General features: G+C 36.9%; 2 protein-coding genes and 1 long non-coding RNA gene across 5 annotated transcripts; 2 read left to right on the forward strand and 1 right to left on the reverse strand.

Annotated features, from left to right (window-relative positions):
- Positions 1–3,496: 3,496 nt before the first annotated feature.
- Positions 3,497–10,788, reverse strand: LOC119769712. Of its 2 annotated transcripts, XM_038263169.1 has the most exons (3): positions 10,635–10,788; positions 3,645–4,037; positions 3,497–3,582 (listed from the first exon to the last, which is right to left on the reverse strand). In XM_038263169.1, the coding sequence occupies exons 1-3, from the start codon at positions 10,652–10,654 to the stop codon at positions 3,528–3,530; spliced, it is 468 nt and encodes a 155-aa protein (XP_038119097.1). In that variant the 5' UTR covers positions 10,655–10,788; the 3' UTR covers positions 3,497–3,527. The 2 variants fall into 2 exon arrangements, with proteins under 2 accessions (XP_038119097.1, XP_038119096.1); XM_038263168.1 differs by lacking the exon at positions 10,635–10,788 and having other exon boundaries at positions 3,645–4,258.
- Positions 9,298–10,610, forward strand: LOC119769715. Its single transcript, XR_005278496.1, has 4 exons — positions 9,298–9,419; positions 9,940–10,024; positions 10,317–10,400; positions 10,474–10,610. It is a non-coding gene; the product is annotated as an uncharacterized LOC119769715 (long non-coding RNA).
- Positions 10,789–14,671: 3,883 nt separating the features above from the next.
- On the forward strand, positions 14,672–18,913 carry LOC6033458 (antifungal protein). 2 transcript variants are annotated; one of them, XM_001843853.2, is made up of 5 exons: positions 14,672–14,810; positions 16,836–16,944; positions 17,171–17,272; positions 18,534–18,733; positions 18,794–18,913. In XM_001843853.2, exons 1-5 carry the CDS (start codon positions 14,796–14,798, stop codon positions 18,842–18,844), a joined length of 477 nt encoding a protein of 158 aa, XP_001843905.2. In that variant the 5' UTR covers positions 14,672–14,795; the 3' UTR covers positions 18,845–18,913. The 2 variants fall into 2 exon arrangements, with proteins under 2 accessions (XP_001843905.2, XP_038119098.1); XM_038263170.1 differs by having other exon boundaries at positions 16,836–16,902.
- The last annotated feature ends 1,339 nt before the right edge of the window (positions 18,914–20,252 follow it).

Genomic DNA, 20,252 nt, shown 5'->3' on the forward strand with positions numbered 1-20,252 from the left:
CCTCTTATTGTTGAGGATTCTCCTTTGATTACATCCGAGGAAAAGGCAAATGCACTTGGGCTTCATTTTGTTAGTTCACATAATCTTGGCGCTTCCATGACCAGCCGTAAAGAAACATCAGTTGCCAATAGTATTTCAACAATCAATGACTCTACCTTTGAATTTCCTGCAGATTCCCATGTTTCTGGTGAGGAAGTCAAAGTTGCAGTTAAACAAATGAAAAATATGAAAGCTCCAGGCTTTGATAACATTTTAATCTAGTGTTGAAAAAACAGAGTGATCAGTTCTTTCAACATCTAGCCAATATTTTCAATAAATGTTTGCAACTTGGTTACTTCCCCACCAATTGGAAACTGGGCAAAGTCATACCAATTTTGAAGCCTCAAAAGATCCAACATCGCCAACAAGTTATCGTCCCATTAGTCTTTTGAGTAGTCTGTCCAAACTCTTTGAGAAGGTCATCTATTCAAGGCTTTTGGATTTTACCAACGATAATAATATAATTTTGAACGAGCAGTTTGGCTTCCGAAAGGGACATAATACTGCTCATCAGCTTACGAGAGTAACTAAAATCATCAAGCAGAACAAGCTTGAGTCTAAATCAACTGCTATGGCTTTGTTGGATGTTGAGAAGGCTTTTGACAATGTTTGGCATGATGGTTTGATACATAAACTGTATTTATACGGTTTTCCAATGTATCTTATCAAAATTATCCAGCACTATCTTTCGGAGAGATCGTTCAGGTTTTTCTGAATGGGATTGCTTCTGGATTATTCAACATTGATGCTGGGGTTCCCCAAGGAAGTATTCTTGGCCCACTTCTGTACAATATTTTTACATCTGATTTGCCTACTCTTCCTGGTAATGGTGTGTTGTCACTTTTTGCTGATGACACTGCCGTTATTTATAAGGGTAAAATAACCAGATATTTAGTTGGCCGTCTTCAGAAGGGTCTTGACGTTCTTTCCGAATACTTTGGCGACTGGAAAATTCGCATAAATGCAGCCAAAACTCAAACCATCATTTTTCCACTTTCCAAATCGGCCCGATTTGCCCAAAGGATGATGTTTTGATTAAAATGAATGATGTTTCGATACCCTGGTCAAAGGAAGTTGTCTATTTAGGTCTCATACTTGACTCGAAACTATTGTTTCGGCAGCATGTAGATAAAATATTGAACAAGTGCAGCATTCTCATCAGGTGTTTGTATCCTTTAATTAACAGAAAATCAAAGCTATCTTTGAAAAATAAGCTAGCAGTTTACAAACAAATAATTTACCCCGTTATTGAGTATGCAGTACCTGTTTGGGAGTGTTGCGCTAGAACTCATAAATTGAAGCTCCAGCGTGTCCAAAACAAGGTACTCAAAATGGTTTTGAATGTTCCTGGCTGGACAAGATCAAGTGAGGTTCATGAATTAGCAGAAGTAAAAATGTTGGATCAGAAGATTCAAGAAAAATGTTTGAAATTCAGGGAAAAATGTGCTATTTCTGAATACCCCTTGATTCAAGGATTGGTTTAGTTTATGGTAAGTTTAAGTTAGTTTTAGGTTAGGTTATGTTTTCTTAACATTTTTTTCCTCATTGTACCTAGTGTTACAAAAATGATAAATCATATACTTTTAAAGTTAAGAAAATGAACAGTGTTTAAATCACGAAAAGCAAACTAAAGCTGAAGAGCCACAGCTGACCACTTATTATGTAAACCAAATGTAATTATTATAAGAATGATTCAATAAAGTATATTTAATTCAAAAAAAAAAAAAAAAAAAAAAAAAACTAAAAAGCTTTACTATTTATTCAAGAGCTGAAACCAGTATTTGTCATGAAAAACATAATTTCTGCATGTTTTTTTCTCATTCAAGTTTAAAATTTCTCATAAAAAAATACCAAAATACATTTTTATGTAGTTGAATGATTTTTATCATGCAGTCAAGCTGTTAATTGATCTTCACACTTATTTAAACCATTAATGTTGATGTCCTATACAATTTTGTTGCATAGTATTAATTAAAACCAAGATCAAAACAATTTTCAATAAATTTAAAATTTCCCGGGAATTCCCGGGATTTCCCGGGAAATTGGCTGAAAATTTCCCGTTTCCCGGGAAATTTGTAACCCCGGGAAATTGGACGCTCTAGTCCCAGACTATAGCTCAACGCAATTTTTCTACAATTTAAATGATAATGGTGCCTTTATCTAGCAGAAAATGTGAAAAACAAGCAAAACATTTAAAAAATGATTGTAGAAACATGAAAAATTTAGAAAGTCAAAATGTAATGATAGGAGGTGGTAGAATAGGCCAAATACTACCAAAAACAAAGATAAACTAAACAAGATAAATGTAAATTAAAACACTAGAAATTAAATAAGAAAAACTTAAAACAAGAGAAGGAAAGTGTTTCGTAAAACAAAAGTTGCTCAAAATGATCTTCTGAACACGGATAAAAAAAAAAATGGGCAGTAGAGGGTTAACGGTGACGACTACACTTACAGTTTATTTTTTTCTGTGCTTTTTGCGAAAGGATTTTCCTGAAGAAGGTGAGCCAACCTACTACTCGATTATAAAATTCACCACGTTTTGACTTGCTATTTGCCCAGCCAAAGGCGTATTTGGCTGCTCGAAAAGAGAAAATAATACACTGAGGAGGGCACAATTTGATTTGTCAACTCCTTTGATTGAAATTAATTCAAACCTGATTTTGTGTTACGATTTGGAAAATTATTGATTAAGAATTATATTTAAAATAAATTCAAAGATAATTCCTTTTGAAATTACCATGCAGAGTTTTCGCAACTTAGAACTTACTGCATGATTTTAAAACCTGAAAATTCACCTCACTCTAGTCCAGGGGATAGAAATATACGATTCTATTTCGTTTTGAACACATTTTCATAATACCATTTTTCCATGGTGTGATATTGGGTCACAGTGATTATTTTCCACACGATTTTTTTTATATTGAGGGCCGAATGGATTTTTTCCAAAGTTTGTATGTAGAATTAGGGCGGTCCGTTGCACGTTACATAGAATCCAAAAATTGCTTTTAATATGTAGGAGAAGCGAATCGCACTAATTCCCATTCAGCCCAGTTTAATTATTTTTGAAAAATTCCAAATGCCCGTAGCTCTGTTCGTTTTTGTGTTTCTGGGGACCTCGAGTTAAGCCTACGTAGGCAATTTTTTTGACGGTGTAATTGAAACGAAGTTAAACTGGTGGATGACTTGTTTTGACCCATTCTTTGTATTTGAGCATCATCTTAGTTTCATCCAACGTCACCCCCTCTAACACAAATTTAGACAAATAAATTCTTAGGTGATAACTTATGTTCACAACGAACTGTTTAAAGTACACTTTTGATAGTTCAAAACCTCAAGGAACAACAAAACTCCACTCTAATATTGTTAATATTGTTAAAGAGACAGTGAGCAACGGATTTTGCTTCGTGTGAAACGTAATTCAAAAGAAATTGTAAATAAGACCGATTTTTTTCAGCGTCAATTCATGTATTTTTTTCCTAAACTCTTCAATCATTACTAACAGCCACTTTTTCGTCACCGTGAACATCATTCGATAGCATCCTGCAAAAGAATTTCTGGTTGAGCTCAATTCACACACAAAAACTACCATCAAAATATCTCACTCTAAGGCCGGTGCATCGAAAGCCACATCCTCTGGCTTTCTCTTGGGCATGGCTGCCATTCGCATCTCCATTTTTTCCAAATACGGCATGTCGTCTTCCTCCTGATGGATAATAACAGCTTCGGTAGATGTGCCAGGATCAGTAAAAAACGCCACTGGATTAAACGAGAGTAGCCGCTCCCGTGCGCTGCTCAACAGTTGCCTCGATTGGCCAGCGAGTTGACCTCCGTACCGGATCGGATAGGTCGCAATTTGGATCATCCGCTCAGCCGTACTCAGCAGGAGCTGTCTGGCGGACTCCATCGCTCGATCGGTTCGGTCCCGGATCGCATTTCGAGTCTCCTCCACAAAGGCTTCCTCACGTTCTATAAGAGCCTTTTGGGCTTCGATCGCCCTGTTGATGATCGATCCGTGTGATGCGTGAAAGATGCAACCGAAACATGCCACCAAAAATAACCACCGAAGATTCATTGTTATTTATTTTTTTGAATATTCCTTCACTTTACGGGAAACTGCGGTTTTCGGGTTTAAGTAGTACGTCCGGACGTGGTTGAACTTCAACTGAAGGTTGTTGTGGGGGAAGGCATAACTTTATTACCTGCCATTTGAACTGGTCTATTTGTTGCAGAACATGTTTGTAAGAAAGCAACATAGCTAGACTTACACAACACTATTGGAAATTTTCTAGAAAGTGCGTAACGGATGCATTCCAAAATTGCACTTGTATCGACTAGAATGTCATAAAAATGCCTTTTTGATAAATTTTGGGTATGTCAAACAAAGGGAATTATTCTAATTTTTTTTTTTTTCATCATCCCGGTACGAGAATCGAACTCAAGATCTCTGGATTGGAAACCCAGCACGCCGTTAGTCAAAACTCATCCCCTACCGGTCAGTATTCCCAGTGAGCAGATTTGCTCTTTGAAGGGATCTGACTTTGCCGAGCCAGACAGGAATCGAACCCATCACCTTCCGCTTACAAGGCGAAACCCGTAACCTCACGGCCACGGAAGCTCGGCCGTAATTTCAACTATCAGCCTATCCGCACAACGATATTAAATTAAAGCTTTTTGAAATCAAATCAAATTATTCGCTCTACAGCATTGCCTTGGCGTTCTCGATTGCGAGATTCCTACTCGAAACTATGTGTCCGAAGGCTTGATTGTTGAGGCAATTGCAAACCTCTTTTTACACCTTAGCTTCCATCCACCCCGGGATTCGAACTGACGACCTTTGGATTATTAGTCCAACTGCCTACCAGCGACTCCACCGAGACAGGACCCAGGGAGACGACTCCTACACCTGGACTGAGCTAACGACCTAACCTCTAGGTTAGACCGGGGCCAACATTTACTTCCCCATCCGACGGAAGGCGTGGTCTCACAAATCTCGTCTCCACGCTTACCCCTAACACCACGGTCCCGGATTACTGTAACATACATTTGTTAAATTAAGTTAGCTTCCACCTTTTAGTACCCAAAAAAGTACAGGTCATCGCTCAAATTTTCAAGTTATTGCAGTTTTAGTGAAAAGCAGTTTTTCCCATAAAAGCTAAGCAATCCACTTTAACGACCCCGGGTCTTTTGTGTGTGGGAGTTGTGTGTGTGTGTGTTTTTTTGAATGGTCGGAATCTGCTACCAGACCTGGGTTATTCCCGACCCACTAAACAATTCCTTGATCGCCGGGCCCTTTTTCCCCCCGGGGCCACCTTTCGGTATAACTTCGGGGGGATTTAAACCAAAACGTGTTTTCTCATAATTCGAGATGTTACATAAATGGCCAGAAATTGATTAAAATACCATCCAACAAAATCAAAACATTAAAGATTTGGCAACCCTGTCTCAAGTTATGAACACTTAAGTTATATTTATGTTCTTTTTTAAAGCCGGCGGATCTCCCTTATTTGTTTATGAAAAAATCAAGATCCATCAACCGACCTTTTGTTGGAAAGGTAATCGAGAGACCTTCCAAACGAGTCTGAATCTGGCAACCCTGTTTAAGTTATGACGTACTTCCCAAAGAATTAATCATTCAGATGAAAAATATTTCCGGATTAATTTTTAGGAAGTAGTGAGGAAGGATCAAGCAAAGAGATGGATCATGTTAGTTTTTATTTGATCTTTCAATGTACTAAGCAATGTTTTTGAAATGTCTTAATATTTTTCATCAAAACTACAACATAATGTCCTTCTGAAACGTATCGAGCTAAAATTGTTTCAATTCAAATTGTTTTACAAAAATCGTTTTAAAACGGCATTTTTCGAACCACCCCATTTTGGGATAGGAACATCGCCTAATCGCGGGTTATTATTGTTTTGCCCAACACTTTTGATTCGGATCCTGCTTGTTTGACGTGGAATGGTTGTATAAATATAATTATGTTAAACACAGTAAAAGTGTTTCGGCTACAAACTAAACTGGTTTCACACGAACGGTGTTAACGGTGTAACAGACATTTCACGTGAAGACTTACATCATTGCCATGATTTTTCGTTCAAAGATATAAATTTTGCGTCGCTTTCAATATTTTGACAAAATTCCTTCTAGAAGTTGTTTAGAATAGTGCCCTACACATGCTGATACTTTTTGTTAACGATTATCCCATTCCTTGCGAAGTTATGGAAATCGTCATTAATCAATGATTGCCAACTAGGACGTCAACGACTGTGCCACAAAATTATATAAATTTTTGAAGCACATTTGATTTGGATCCAAAATTCTTTTTGTGGCTTCAAGAAGGCAACAACCGGCACATGCAGATTAATTTTGGTGCAGAAGTTCGTTAAATTGAATTCAATACAGATTATTTTAGAGTGATGATCAATTATCTTCAAAAATGATCAACGGCTTCACTAAGTATCTTCAAAACTACGGGAACTATCGATATATTTTTTTATTCATCCCCTAAGCTACTCTATTGATAACGATTTATAACAAAAATTGACAATTTTTATAATCAAATTATTTCAGGATTGGGTCCGTAAGTTCAACAATTTTACAATAAGAAAACAACAACTTCCTTGGTTGCTGTGTGCCCTTAATTTGATTTCTCTGTCGAAGAATTGTAACTAAAGTTTCATAAATTGAATATATTATCCTTAACAAGCTGTAACCTCAGAAGACTACTTATTCACTAAAATTTTGCTAAGTATAAAATTTCACTTTCGGTAGAACATGATCATCACTTTGATCCTATCACGAAATTAAACACCAAATAGGAGAAGGACAATCAAAAGACGACCGGTGCCGAATAAGTGGTTTGTCCGTAGTTTTATCGGCATTAAAAATGGTTATTTATTAGGTACATTCAGAGTGGAAATCCCAACTGATCAGTCGTCGTTACTTGACTTTTTCTTTCAATATTCTGTAAGAGATCATTTGTTATACCAGTCGTCAAAGTTTTACGATAATGGATTCAATGACTCGGCATTTCTTTATTACATAACGCTTCTCTTCCTGCCAAGATCTTATTACTGTTGATCTTTCTTGATAACCGTAAACTAAGTTTGATCGACCAAAACAAAACCATATTTGCAAAAACCCGTCCAGGCAGTTCGATTTCGTCTCAATCGAATTTCGGGTATTTCCCGTGGTTCCCCCCTGAAATCGATACCTGTTTCAATCTGAGCTGTTTGTCCCGCGGACACCCTCTGGGTATGAGTAAAACATTCTCCTTTGAATGTGTTCAAACCCCGAGCTGTGTTTGTGAGCTGGAGGAAATCAACCTGTCTATTTACAGAGGATCTTCTTCTTCTCCTGCGTAATAATGCCGTATCGATCCTCGCCGTATATACCTATATTTACCCGAAGGCAATTCGCAACCTGCACGCCAAGTTCACCGGCACTTGATCCGATCCGATCTTGCCGGTCTTTGATCGAAACTTATGTTTACTCTCTTTCTGCACACACACATGCCAGGTCCATTCCGGTTACTTTGTCGGTGCTTCAAATTTGAATTTCTTCCGTTTGAATTAAATTGTTTTTGCTGACTTGACGACGTTCGACTAAGTTTATATTTTGCCACACGTTATCGCGCTCAGACTATGTGGGTCAAGAAGGCAGTTGGGAAATGATTCCTATGTTTTGAAATGATCTTACAAGTTTTGCACAAAATTGATTAAAGCATATAAAAGCAATATGAAGTATGCTTTTCACACCCATATGTGAGGAATTAAACCTTTTGAAGAAAAAAAAATCTTCAACGGAATGACACATACGTCTGTTCAATGAGTTACTCAAGAATAGTAATCTTAATTAAGGCTCTGCACAGTAGAAGAGATGATACAGAGAGAGCATTTTGAGCAATAAAAGGCATTTAGTTTGAAATTTTTGGAAAACCCAATTTTTTATTTTGAATAAATTGTTGTAATTTTTAATTAGTGTATGCAAAATTTACATTTTTGTGATCATTGCTTCCCTGAGCTCCAGAAAGCACAAAATATCAATGGTTTATATCCAAATTTAACGGAAGCATCTACCCTAAACGCTACCGATATTTTTAATTATTGCCATAATGGTCAATATGCTTCTGAACAGTTTTCCATACAAAAAAATAAATAAAAAATTTAAAAAAGTGCTCAAACGCAACCCACTTCAACGGATCATCTCTCTGCGGTACAACTTTACGCAGTAGGCCTGGCCGCTTTAACGTCTGTGATGTTTCAATGCATTACAATGGAATGGTGCACTAAAATCTGGAGCACCTTTCATTACACGTGTTTAAATGGGACAAAAGGCCGTAAGAGCGATTTCTTAGCGCCCCTTTCAAATATTGCTCCAGAAATGGTAATAAATGACAAGAAGAGCGATATGCGTAATCTAATCTAAGGCACTCTCCAGGATCCCTTCGAAAGATTGGCTGCGCTAGGGTTTGATTAGATTAAATTAGATTTACACTTAACGCTCGGGTAGTCATTTTCACCCTATTGTATCTCGAAAATTTCCTAACTTTTGGTAGAATTGACCAAATTAGACACTTTCGGTTTGAAAGATGTCAATATTTTGAACTGTTAACTGTGGGGTGAAATATAGACAAATGTTCGACGATTCTTCTTAGGACTCCTAAGGAAAGCTTAACTTGTGCCAAAACTTCCTATTAAATCCAAACGTTTCAAGTAGGTTCTCAAGTTCAATTATGGATTATTGGCTCAAAAAAAAAGAAGACAAATGCTACCGAAGAGCACTTTCAAGAACGAAAATCGAGTGACAACATAATATTTGTCCAGTCAAAATGATCGTTGTAGAGGAACGGCAAACAATCCCCCCAAAACGTGTTGTTGATGTCTCTCTTCGGTAAGGTACAGCGCAGTATTGTGGATCGCCATTCATTCGTTGGGGGTTATCAACGATGCCTGCGGCTGTTTGTAAACAAGAGAGAGAGAGCCCCCGGTTCAAATTTCCGCGGAAGTATTTAATGTGGCAAAAATCCCCTGCACCATGGACTAGCCAAAACATACCTCGCACGGTTTATGATAACATTTGACCACGAAAAATAGACTTGGACCGGGGAGGATTGTTTTTTTTTCATTTCTTGCTGCTTATTTATTGAGATGTTCGTTTTTGGCTGATCTTCAACGGTCGGTCGAAAAATTCGAGTTCAGTGGGCCGGCAAACAACAACAAACCGAAATTTTTGGTCGATCGGTATAAAAGCTGGTGGGGCACATAACCGGAGCATCAGTATACGTCTAAATCTCAGCATAAAATCGTAAAGCTTGGAAGTTTAAAAGTTTAAAAAAAATAAGTGAAAATCAACTAGAATGGCCAAATTTACTCTGGTAGGTGTGAGTTGTGATGTTGATTGAAACCAGTATTGTAAATGAATGTTTTTTGTTCAAATTGTAATTGTTTACTAAACAGTTATTTGATATTTTTGTGTGACTATTACAAGAAGAGAGTGTATCATGAAAGTATACCATAATAAGCTGTAAATTCGATATAACTTTTTTTCTCATGTAACATTTTTTTAAGTGGGATTGAAATGTCTATGTATCACAAAAGCATGAAGTATTGGAAGATATAGTAAATTTGTGCGTTCCATTGAAATTATGTGAGTGAAACAACATTTTAATTTCCGGCGTTAAAGGAAAAAAGTTCATAAGTAATAATGTCATAAGTAATAATTAGTTTGAATATATATTTTTTTGTCTGGATTTTATACACTAAAATTTGGCGGTTTAATGTTATTTGAACATTTCTCAATTAATCAATAGAGGATATATTGTTCAATTTAGATGTTATGATCTGTGTTGAATAAACTAAAAAACTTATTTAAAATATTTTGTTTTACATTTTCAGATCTTCACCCTGTTGGTGGCTCTTGTTGCCATTGTTAGTGCCCAGCACGGACATGGCCACGGACAGCAAGGATTCGGAGGACACGGTATGTTCAAATAAATTCACATTAACCCCTTCCCGCCCAGAGCAAAATCGAGATTTTTTACGTTTTTCTACATTACTCGTAACTGGATCAACCAAATCGGATGAAATTTTAATGGTTATACGTTAACATTCTATACAAACTAATGCAGGTTGAACCAGGTTGAAAAATTGCATGGTTGCAGAGAAATTTCATTTTGAAGACAAAAATTAGTGGTGCTCTGGAGTAACCATGGGCGTTAGAGGGTTAAAAAAAAAATAAAATCACTTCAAATTTCATTTTCCCATTTCAACAGGACACGGGCAGCAAGGATTCGGTGGACATGGTGGACAAAAACAAGGACAGGGCTTCGGAGGTCATGGTGCTCAAGCTTACGGAGGTGAAATCCCTTACCGTTTAAATATATAAAATTAACACAAATTAACAAAACCACTTTCATATCTTATCAATAGGCGGTCACGGAGGTCATGGCCAAGGCTTCGGAGCCGGCCACGGACACGGGCACGGACAACAGCATGGACATGGACATGGTCGCGGAGGACATTAATCGAAGTAAAACAAAATAAATGTGATTAAACCAAAAACAACACAACTTTGAATAATTTCTGTTTACCATACAAAAAGAACGGCCATCTGGTTGACACGTCACAGAAAATTCCAAGATTCCCGGTTTAAGGGAACCACCATCTGATCGACAATCTGGTTGCTCGTGCCACATGCATATACTTGCAGGACAACGTAAATAATATTCTTGTTTTATTTCATTGCCACGGTGTTCTGATTATTTACAAGCTACAACGCGCACTGTCGGCTGCAGATGTTTGCAATGTTTTTAATTTTCGATGATAACCAGGGGGTAGCGAAGAAGCCGCCATCTTGGAAGTTCAGATAACAAACACTCAGAATCAGTATTATTCACATTACTTTGGTAACACGAAGTGTGTTATCCTGTTTAAACTCAAAAGTCCCATGCAAATGTGTAAAACCAAACCGAAAAATGTGTAATGCCGATTCACAGTGTACCGGCGCACTGTTTGATCGACCAAATGAAAAAAAGCAAAAAAGGGTAAACAGAAAAATCACTTTTTTCGATATGAATTTTCAGCCAATATTGGGATGAAATCTCCAAGGATATGATACAATTAGCCATCAGCAACACAATTCACGTGTTTTTTCAGGTATTTATCGTCTGAATTGCGGGAAATTTGAAGATCAAAAACCCAAACAATGATTTGTTATGGGCTACCATTTGACAGCTAGTGCTTTTGTTGTGGGCTCTTATTTGACAACCGTGCTAATGTCGACTGTTGTCAGATTGCTTTGGTGGGAATAGGGTTGCCATCCCCCCGATGATAACGCTCAGAACCCAATCCACTATCTAAGAATGACTGTACTCTATATATTTTGTTATTGAAGTGATTAGAATACTGAAGGCTGACTTTATAATTTACCATGCCAGTTAAGGTGCCCAGAAAAATAAATTATTTTATCTCCTGTTTTGATTTTTTGTTGATTTGGAATCTATTATTACCACCCATGTTTATTGGCTCCATCCAAAAGTTTTGCATATCACCACTTGTTCGAAAACCCCTATTTTCAAAACCACCATAACTTCTGAACAAAAAAAAAGATAGAAGTGTAATAGACCACTGATTTTTTAAAAAACCGAAATTTAAATCTTTAACTGAAACGTTCGTCAAGAATAGCAATTTTAATTCGAAATTTAATCCCACTATCGCCTTACCACATGATTTCACATATCAATCACGTACTTTAGTCACTACACGTTTACTGAGGAATGCGTAGTTTAATTGTTAAATTGAATGTAAATAAACAATTGAGGAATATGTACTTTAATTACTTTGAATAAAACTAGCCTACAAAAATTTTCAAAAATGATTGAACATTAGGGTGACAAGAAAATTTCGCAAAAATAAGCATCAGTAACAATTTTGGACAAAATCCGGTTTAGAATTCGCGGTTGAGCGTTTTAGTTTGTATGGAAAAAAATTGCAAAAAAACATCGCAGATCAGGATTTGTTCGGCGCGTGGCGCAAGTCTTACCCAAATTGTCCAAGTGTACGATCCTTGTAGCAAAATCAATTTTAGTTGATTACCAAACCTCACATGCCCATTTTGTATGAACAGCACGAATAATTCTATGGAGCCTTGTTAGTCATTCTCGAGAATTTCTCAAACTTTTTTACAATTTTGATTTTGCATCTTTTATTTGGAAGAAACTTTGTCCATGGCCATTTTGCAGAGTAATATTTTTTCATACAAGGCTCCATACAATTTTGCGAGCTGGTCACAAAAAATGAGCTTGTGAAATTCGAAAATCAGTTTCTAGAGAATAGATTTTCCGATCGATTTGGTATCTTCAACAAAGATATAGGTTATGATTAGGAGTTTCCAGAAAGAAATGGTATACGCAAGAATTTTTTTTTTTAGTTTTTGAAATTCTCAAAACGCAAAAAAAAAGATTTTTAGAGAACTAAAAAAATGGTGCAAAATCTAGTTAAAAAGCTTTTAGTTATTTTATGGTAAAAATTGTCTAACAAAATTTTGAAAATAATTTTAGATGCAAAGGCAAATTTGCAACTACAATTCTTTTATTTACAGAGGGCACCGTTTTCTACTTTTTTAAAGATTCGAAATTCAGTATTCAATAGTTCCGAGATAACGCGAGTTGTATACTCAGGGTGGCAATGAGAAAATCTTTATTCACAAAATTTAGAGTTTAATTTAGAGTCTGGGAAGAATTCTTTTTTTTTAAATCTGTTCGATTTTTTCTAAAAAACACCTCTTTTGAACAAAAAAGTTGTGCCTGGGCGTGTGATTGGGTCAATGTGATTTTTTACGGATTTTGTCGTTTTTTACCTATAGTCACTCCCACTGACGGTGTTTGATTTCGCACCATCCTAAAATCTAGCACAAAAATGTTTTTTCTAGCTACCTTAAACATGTAAAAAAATCGGGAGCGGCCGTGGCTGACTGGTTACGGTGTTCGCTTTGTAAGCGAATGGTCCTGGGTTCAGTGCTCATCTGCTCCCAACGAGGAAGTTTAAAACTTAGAAATACTTGAATATAAACGAAAAATCAAAGTCACTCGAAGTTGGGTTCGATCCCCCTTCCTTTGGATTCGTAAGTAAAAATGCTAACCACTACGCCATCATGGCTTGGGGAGCTATGACTGCAATTAGGAATACTGTTGCTACTATATACGCGCTGGATCTTTGTCCATTTGACAAGGGTCCAGAAGTTCTAAATAACGTTTAAATCCGATTGATGTAAACGTTCTTCAGGACGGGGCTTGTCGATTTAAGCTGAGGTACCTTGCGCTCGGCTAGCCAGCGTAGAAATGAGTCACCGAAGCTCGGCAGAGTTTATATCTTCCAAATGCCAAATGTGAGTTATTTGCATGAATAGAATGTAAAAATCTAAAAATACATGTCAACAACTCAATTTGTAAGAAGCGGCCGCGTGGTCCCGTTTGAATGGTACACCCAAAGTTAAAGAATGAGGGGATAGTCCTCACGAAAAGAAACGTGAGGAAAGTGCTATTTGGCGAGAGTATAGTCCTCTCACGTGTTCATTCCTTCATTGGAACAGTTCACTCTATGAGTGGCTTACATGGACAAATGACCGCCACTTAGTCACCGAACCATGGTGGCCCATACGGCAAAGGCACGGTTCAATATGCGAAGGTCTTGGGTTCGAGTCTCGGTACCGGTACTTTTTTTTTTTTGATAGATGAACTTTTTTTGAAGATGAACCCATGAGTAAAGTACTCTCGGTAGTTTCGGGATTTATCCTCTCCGTCCGCACACAGTACCATTTTACTACCGAATCGTGCTCTTTATCCTCTCGTTTGCCGATGCCCAGTTCTCGGTGTAGCACACATACACACCTTAAACGTGTAAAAAATCGAAAACTAATGGCTTTTTGTTATTTTGGGAATTTAAACTCAATCGATAAAAAAAAATATAAAAAATCTAAAATATTGTTGTAGACACCAAATCGATCAGAAAATTTCTTCTAAAGATTCAGTTTTCGGGTTTCGTGTTATTGCCTTTCCACTGTAAAGTAGGTCTACAATCTTGTTTGTTAATATTGTTAATATTTGTTTTTCAGTGCAGGGTTTTAAAGCCTCGCCTTCATAAGAAAGGAAAATTGGTGACGAAAACAAGTTTAACACAAAAACATTATCAAATTGGGTTAATCTCTATTTTGGAAGGTCTGAGAAGCTTCATTGACGTCATAATCAATTCCTTAACTGTTGTCGTTTGCCTCATATGGTTGATATCACTTCAAAATACATAATACAAAATGCGTTAACCGACCAAATAGGATTCATCATAGATATTTCTTGCACCTAACACCAATGAACCTCCCTCGTATATATTAGTCTTCTCATCCTTACAACCTGTTGATTGGTCGCCAATATAAATGACGAACGCCCAAATGTACTGCAATGTTTTATATACAATCTTACACACGGGACGTGTGTATTTGGTATTCGCCGGCGGTATTGCCCACACACCACCGGCATACATAATTAAATCTCGCCCGGCTGTTCCACCAGTACTTGCACAAAGCTCCTCCAGATGCAAATTCTGGTTTCTGATTGCATCTCCTATAAAAACCATTATCAACCCGTTGTTGCCAGTTCAGTTGCTGAAGGAAACCCAATCCTAGCAGTTCCTACCCGCGACCAGTTGAAAGCTTTAGTGTTCTATTTCAAGCGAAGATTCACAACCAGATTGACGACAGGATGGCCAAATTGATGGTGAGTTCATGAGTGCCTCATAGGTTTAGTAAGATTTCTGAGTGCCAGTGGATTTAAATTAAAGTTCAATAATTTAGATTCCAATTCATTCAGTGACAAACAGCTTCCTACAATAGAGAATTTTCCAGCTGAATATTAAATTAAAACACTTTAAAAAAAATATTACTAAAATAGAAACAAGTTCTCAAGAGCAAAAACCGGTAGTGAGATTCTGTACAGCTCTCAATAATTTTGATCTGCTGTGTTGATTGTGATGTAACTTTAAAATCTTGTTTGTGCTGATTCAGTTTGGGTGCCTTTGTGCTTCGGATATTTTATTCCGGAGTTCGTCTCTTACAGATCATCATGTCTCCGACTTTATCTGAATGATATCAGGTAATTAGCAGATGCCAAGGCAGGTTCCAGATATAATTAGGTTGAAATCAGCGAAAAAGTTTTTTTTTCTTGAGCTATGACGATAATGAATTCACAAATATTTTTTGTTAGAATTTTGCATTCTCTTTCCATTTTTTTTATTGTTGTTTCCATTTTTATTGTTGGATGATTTTTGGCCAAGCATTTACATTGCTTCATTGGTTCTTTCAAACAAGTATTAATTCAAATTTAATGGCTGGTCATGCAAAGATGCAACATTTTTTAATTACCCTTTTTTGCAATTCAAAATACCTCATGCAGGAAAAGTATGCAAAAAATAAGGCTGAGCGAATTTTCTACAATTTGTTTTGGCATTGTTGATCAGACTGCTCCTAAGATATAGCCTGGAATTTTTAGATTAACCTTTTGAAACAGAACACTTGTTTAAGACATTATGAAATGTTGCCAAAAAAATAATTTTTGCAATTCCGTCGTGAAATTACTTACTTTTCCTGTCATACTTGAACGACGAAATAGCCTTCTTTTCTGTACCAAAAATAACAGAATCGAATAGCAACAATTTTCAAAATAAATGCTGAAAAGTTCTACGTTTCAGCACTCAAATGGGTGCTGAAAAGTTGAACTTTTCAGCACTTGTTTCGAAAAGTAACACTTTTCAAGATTTTTTTGATTTAAACGATTTAGGCCGATGCAAATATTTTTAAAAGTTTTTGTCCCTCGGCTCTGGCTGGTGTCGAGGGGGAGCAAAAAAATAAAAAAAAAATATTAAAATAACATGCCATAGTTTCAACATTTGCATGGAAAAAGTGTTTTAAAGTGTATTTTACACTAGTTCAATTGTTTTGCAATAAAAATTTTCAAAACATGTAAAATGTGACGAAAACAAAAATTTTAGCAAAAAAAAAACTTTAGCGATAGTAGACATCGAAAATTTTCAAAAATTCAAAAGATTTTTAAATCAACCCAAACATGCTAAAAATGATTCTAAACGCAGGGGAATTCATTTTAAATTGATTTTAACTAATTGCACTTAAATTTTCATAAAAATATTGAAGTTTTTTGAAAAAAAAAAATTTTTTTTCGCCCCCTGATTTTTCGGGCCAACATTGGAGGAGGGGGGGGGGGGGGGTATTTGTACCAGCCTTATTGACAAAAAAAAAAATGAAAATTTGACATAAAATTTCACTCAGTGTGTGTTGTTTGGAATTGCAAAAAAATATTGTATGAACTCGTTGCAAAACATGATTTTTTCAGCACTCTTCGTATTTATCCAACTCGGTGAACCTCGTTGGATAAATGTACGACTCGTGCTGAAAAAATCCTCTTTTTGCAACTTGTTGCATAAACTACTATTTTGTTACACCCTAATATTGCATGTATCTTAACCTATACTGGCCAAATAATGTTTGTCCTACGAAAACTTCACGTCTCTTGCAGATTCGGGTTATTAACAATATCAAAATTTGTTGTAAACCTTGTCGCTTAGGGGATGAACAAAAACAAATATCGATTGTATCGTGGTGCTCCAGGCTCTGGTTAACGTGCGGCGTTCAAAAAACATATTGTTACGGGTTTCATAAAACTTATTTCAAAATCACTAACAAAAAAATATTTCAAAACCACGACCGAATTTTTTTTCCATACTTTCAGATAATGACGATCTTCGCCGTGCTGGTGCTGGCCTCTGCTGATCATGGTGGTTCAAGCGGTGGATATGGTAAAAGCAGTTATCAAAAAAATAGTGGTGGTGGAGGTGGAGGTTTGTAGCTTGAAACACGCGATTAACTTGTTTGTACTTGTACTGTGACTAACGAACGGAAGGGAAGCATCGATCGGATTGGCAAGAGTACTAACTTTTTAAGGTCTAGATAACGGACAAATAAAAAGGGGAAAAACATGTAGTAAATAAGTAACTTTGTAGTTTATCCCTGTAAATTCTCACAGACATATAAAATAATTTGGTTTATGACTTTCATCTCTCACAGGCCAGGGCGGACACGGACAGCAAGGCTTTGGTCAGGGAGGACACGGTCAACAAGGATACGGACAGGGTGGTGGCCATGGGCAGCAAGGATTCGGTCAGGGCGGTAAGTTCTATTAGGATAAAATTTCCAAAACCAAATAATGCACACTTATATCATCAAGAAGCTGAAGAACAACAACAAATAATGCACACACACACAGAAAAAAAAACCATGGTAATATTACATCTGGGAAGGGGTACATCTTTTATGTCAGAAAAAAGGTGTAATTTTACTTCTGGAAATGTGTAATTTTATCACTTTACTGGTGTAATGTCACTTTTTCATTCTAAATTGGGGAAAAATTACATCATAAGAGAGGTAATATTCGACTTTTCAATCCGTGGACCGTGGTGTAGGGGTAAGCGTCAGTCGGCTTGGGTTTGATCCCAGACGGTTCCGGTGGCATTTTTCGAGACGAGATTTATCTGACCACGCCTTCCGTCGGACGGGGAAGTTAATGTTGGCCCCGGTCTAACCTAGAGGGTTAGGTCGTTAGCTCAGTCCAGGTGTAGGAGTCGTCTCCCTGGGTCTTGTCTCGGTGGAGTCGCTGGTAGGCAGTTGGACTAACAATCCAAAGGTTGTCAGTTCGAATCCCGGGGTGGATGGAAGCTTAGGTGTAAAAAGAGGTTTGCAATTGCCTCAACAATCAACTCTTCGGACACCTAGTTTCGAGTAGGAATCTCGGAATCGAGAACGCCAAGGCAATGCTGTAGAGCGAATAATTTGATTTTTTTTTTGAAAATTACACAGCACACTTCACAGAAAATGTTGCGATTTGACAGCTCGATATTTTTTCTTGGTTCACAATTTCATGAAGTTACAAATGTTGACTTTTTTCATAAGATCCTATCATCAAAAGTAAATATTGAGCGTATTCCGCTTACTCCGATGGTCATTGACTGACATGAGGTGTAAAAGGGATACACTCAATAGATGTCACATATGCAAAAACAGCAAGCTGAGAAAAACGCATTTCTGGAGTATTTTATTTTGAAAAGGTCCAAATTAACCACATTTCCAGTATTTGCTTTTTGGGTGTTTTTGAAACCGCCTTGAGTCAGGGGTATCAAAAAACTCCAGATTTGAAGTTTGTCCCACACAAAAGGCTACGTGTTAAGTTTTCGTGAAAAAACTGGATTTCTTCCTGATTTCTAGAACAAAGTACTGGATGTTGTAGGCTTTTCTGAAAGATCACACGATTTTGAACCAAACTGCATCAATAACTCAAAAGCGATGAAACTGCATATGGGACATATGGGATCAGGGGCAGTGTATAGGACCTAATAAAAATAAGTCCAGAAATGATTGATTTTATTTACCACAGGCCATGGACAGCAAGGATACGGCCAGGGTGGTAGCCACGGACAAGGAGGTGGCCACGGACAGCAAGGATTTGGCCAGGGCGGTGGCCACGGACAGCAAGGATTCGGACAGGGAGGTCATGGTCAGCAAGGATTCGGACAAGGAGGACATGGCCAGCAAGGTTTCGGTCAAGGAGGACAGGGTGGACATGGCGGAGGGCACGTGGGTTCAATCAAAATCAAGAAATTGTTGAACCATGATTAATTTTTCACGTATTTACAGGGACACGAACACGGCCATGGACAGGGAGGATACAAAAAGCACGGATACTAAAAAGCGGCGAGTTTTTAAACACATGTTTCAATAAAATCATTCGATCGATATTGAACGTGATTCCGAGAATCAAATTTTGTTCGTAGTTTTAACTCTTCGAAATAAATCCATTCTATCATTCCTTTGTTGACTAAAATACAATCAGAATGTAGGATATTCAAGTCTTAAACGATGCTAGATAGCTTTGATTGCATTTCATCTTGGAGTACATGATTACGGTTTAATGCCCTGAAATTGTACAAAGAATTCTAAGAAAACACGACCAAATTTATCCAGTGAGACACGCAGTTTAAATTATTTTAAAATTAAACAAATCATGCCAAGAAAAAATACAGCAAACATGTTATTAAAAGAAGAAGTCAAACCGTACGATTAGCACGCAGGCCAAAACGAAATGAAAATTCCACTAAAACGATTTACCTTGAGGGATTGTACTTTTTTTTTGCGAGATTATTTAAACTAGGGGTGTTCTTTTTTCTTTGATGTTGAAAACCGTGCCCTTAATCCAAAAACGTGCAAGTGCAATCGAGAATTACTCGAAATTGATTCTGCAAAAAAAAGAAAAATATCAAAACTATATTCAATAATAAAACATAAATATCCCGTGATTTGATCTCGACTATCCGGTTTTGAATATTATAAAGTATTTTAAATTATTTCATTTCAAACATGAATTTCAGCATCGGCACCATGTTTTGAACCATTCTATACTAGCAAAACTCTAACGATCACGACAGAGGTGAATTGACGAATTTGAATTTAAACAGTAGGGGAGTTTGGGGTAATATGGACAGTGGGGGTAATTTGGACACCCCTTTAAAAATCACGTTTTCTTCGGATATAAAGTGAAAACGGCAATTTAAGTGATAAGGCTAGTACTAGTAATGGCCTAGGAGTATGGACAAACCAAAAATGTTGGAATAGGTTAAGTAGTTTTGGTATAATATGTAAAAGTTTCCAAAGGCCGGTTGGTACTGCCTTAAGTTCTTATATTTGAGGGTTGGGAAATATGATTTGGCAGGGTTTATAAGGCAATAAAGTGGACGTTTTTTGTTTAAGGAGGTTGCTTGGACGATTCCTGAGATATGCACGTATACAAATTGTGCATTTTATTCATTTTTATCATCGAAAATTGCAATTTATGATTACATATGCTACGGGGGTAATTTGGACATGGCTTGTGGGGTAATTTGGATATACCTGAAAGTCTACCCGTCAGGTAAAAAAGTAACTTTTATGGTTGGTTGAGTTTTTAAAGGGATTTAGATAAATTTAGAGGGATTTAAAATGTCAAACCCTTATTTCTTAATTGTAGCTAAATTTATTCCAATATTCGAATTAATGAAAATCTGATTACTGTACATTTGGCGTTCAACGACTCTCTGTTGATTGCTTTTAATTAATTTCT

The sequence above is a fragment of the Culex quinquefasciatus genome, chromosome 3 (assembly GCF_015732765.1).
Source record: "Culex quinquefasciatus strain JHB chromosome 3, VPISU_Cqui_1.0_pri_paternal, whole genome shotgun sequence".
Taxonomy (NCBI): domain Eukaryota; kingdom Metazoa; phylum Arthropoda; class Insecta; order Diptera; family Culicidae; genus Culex; species Culex quinquefasciatus.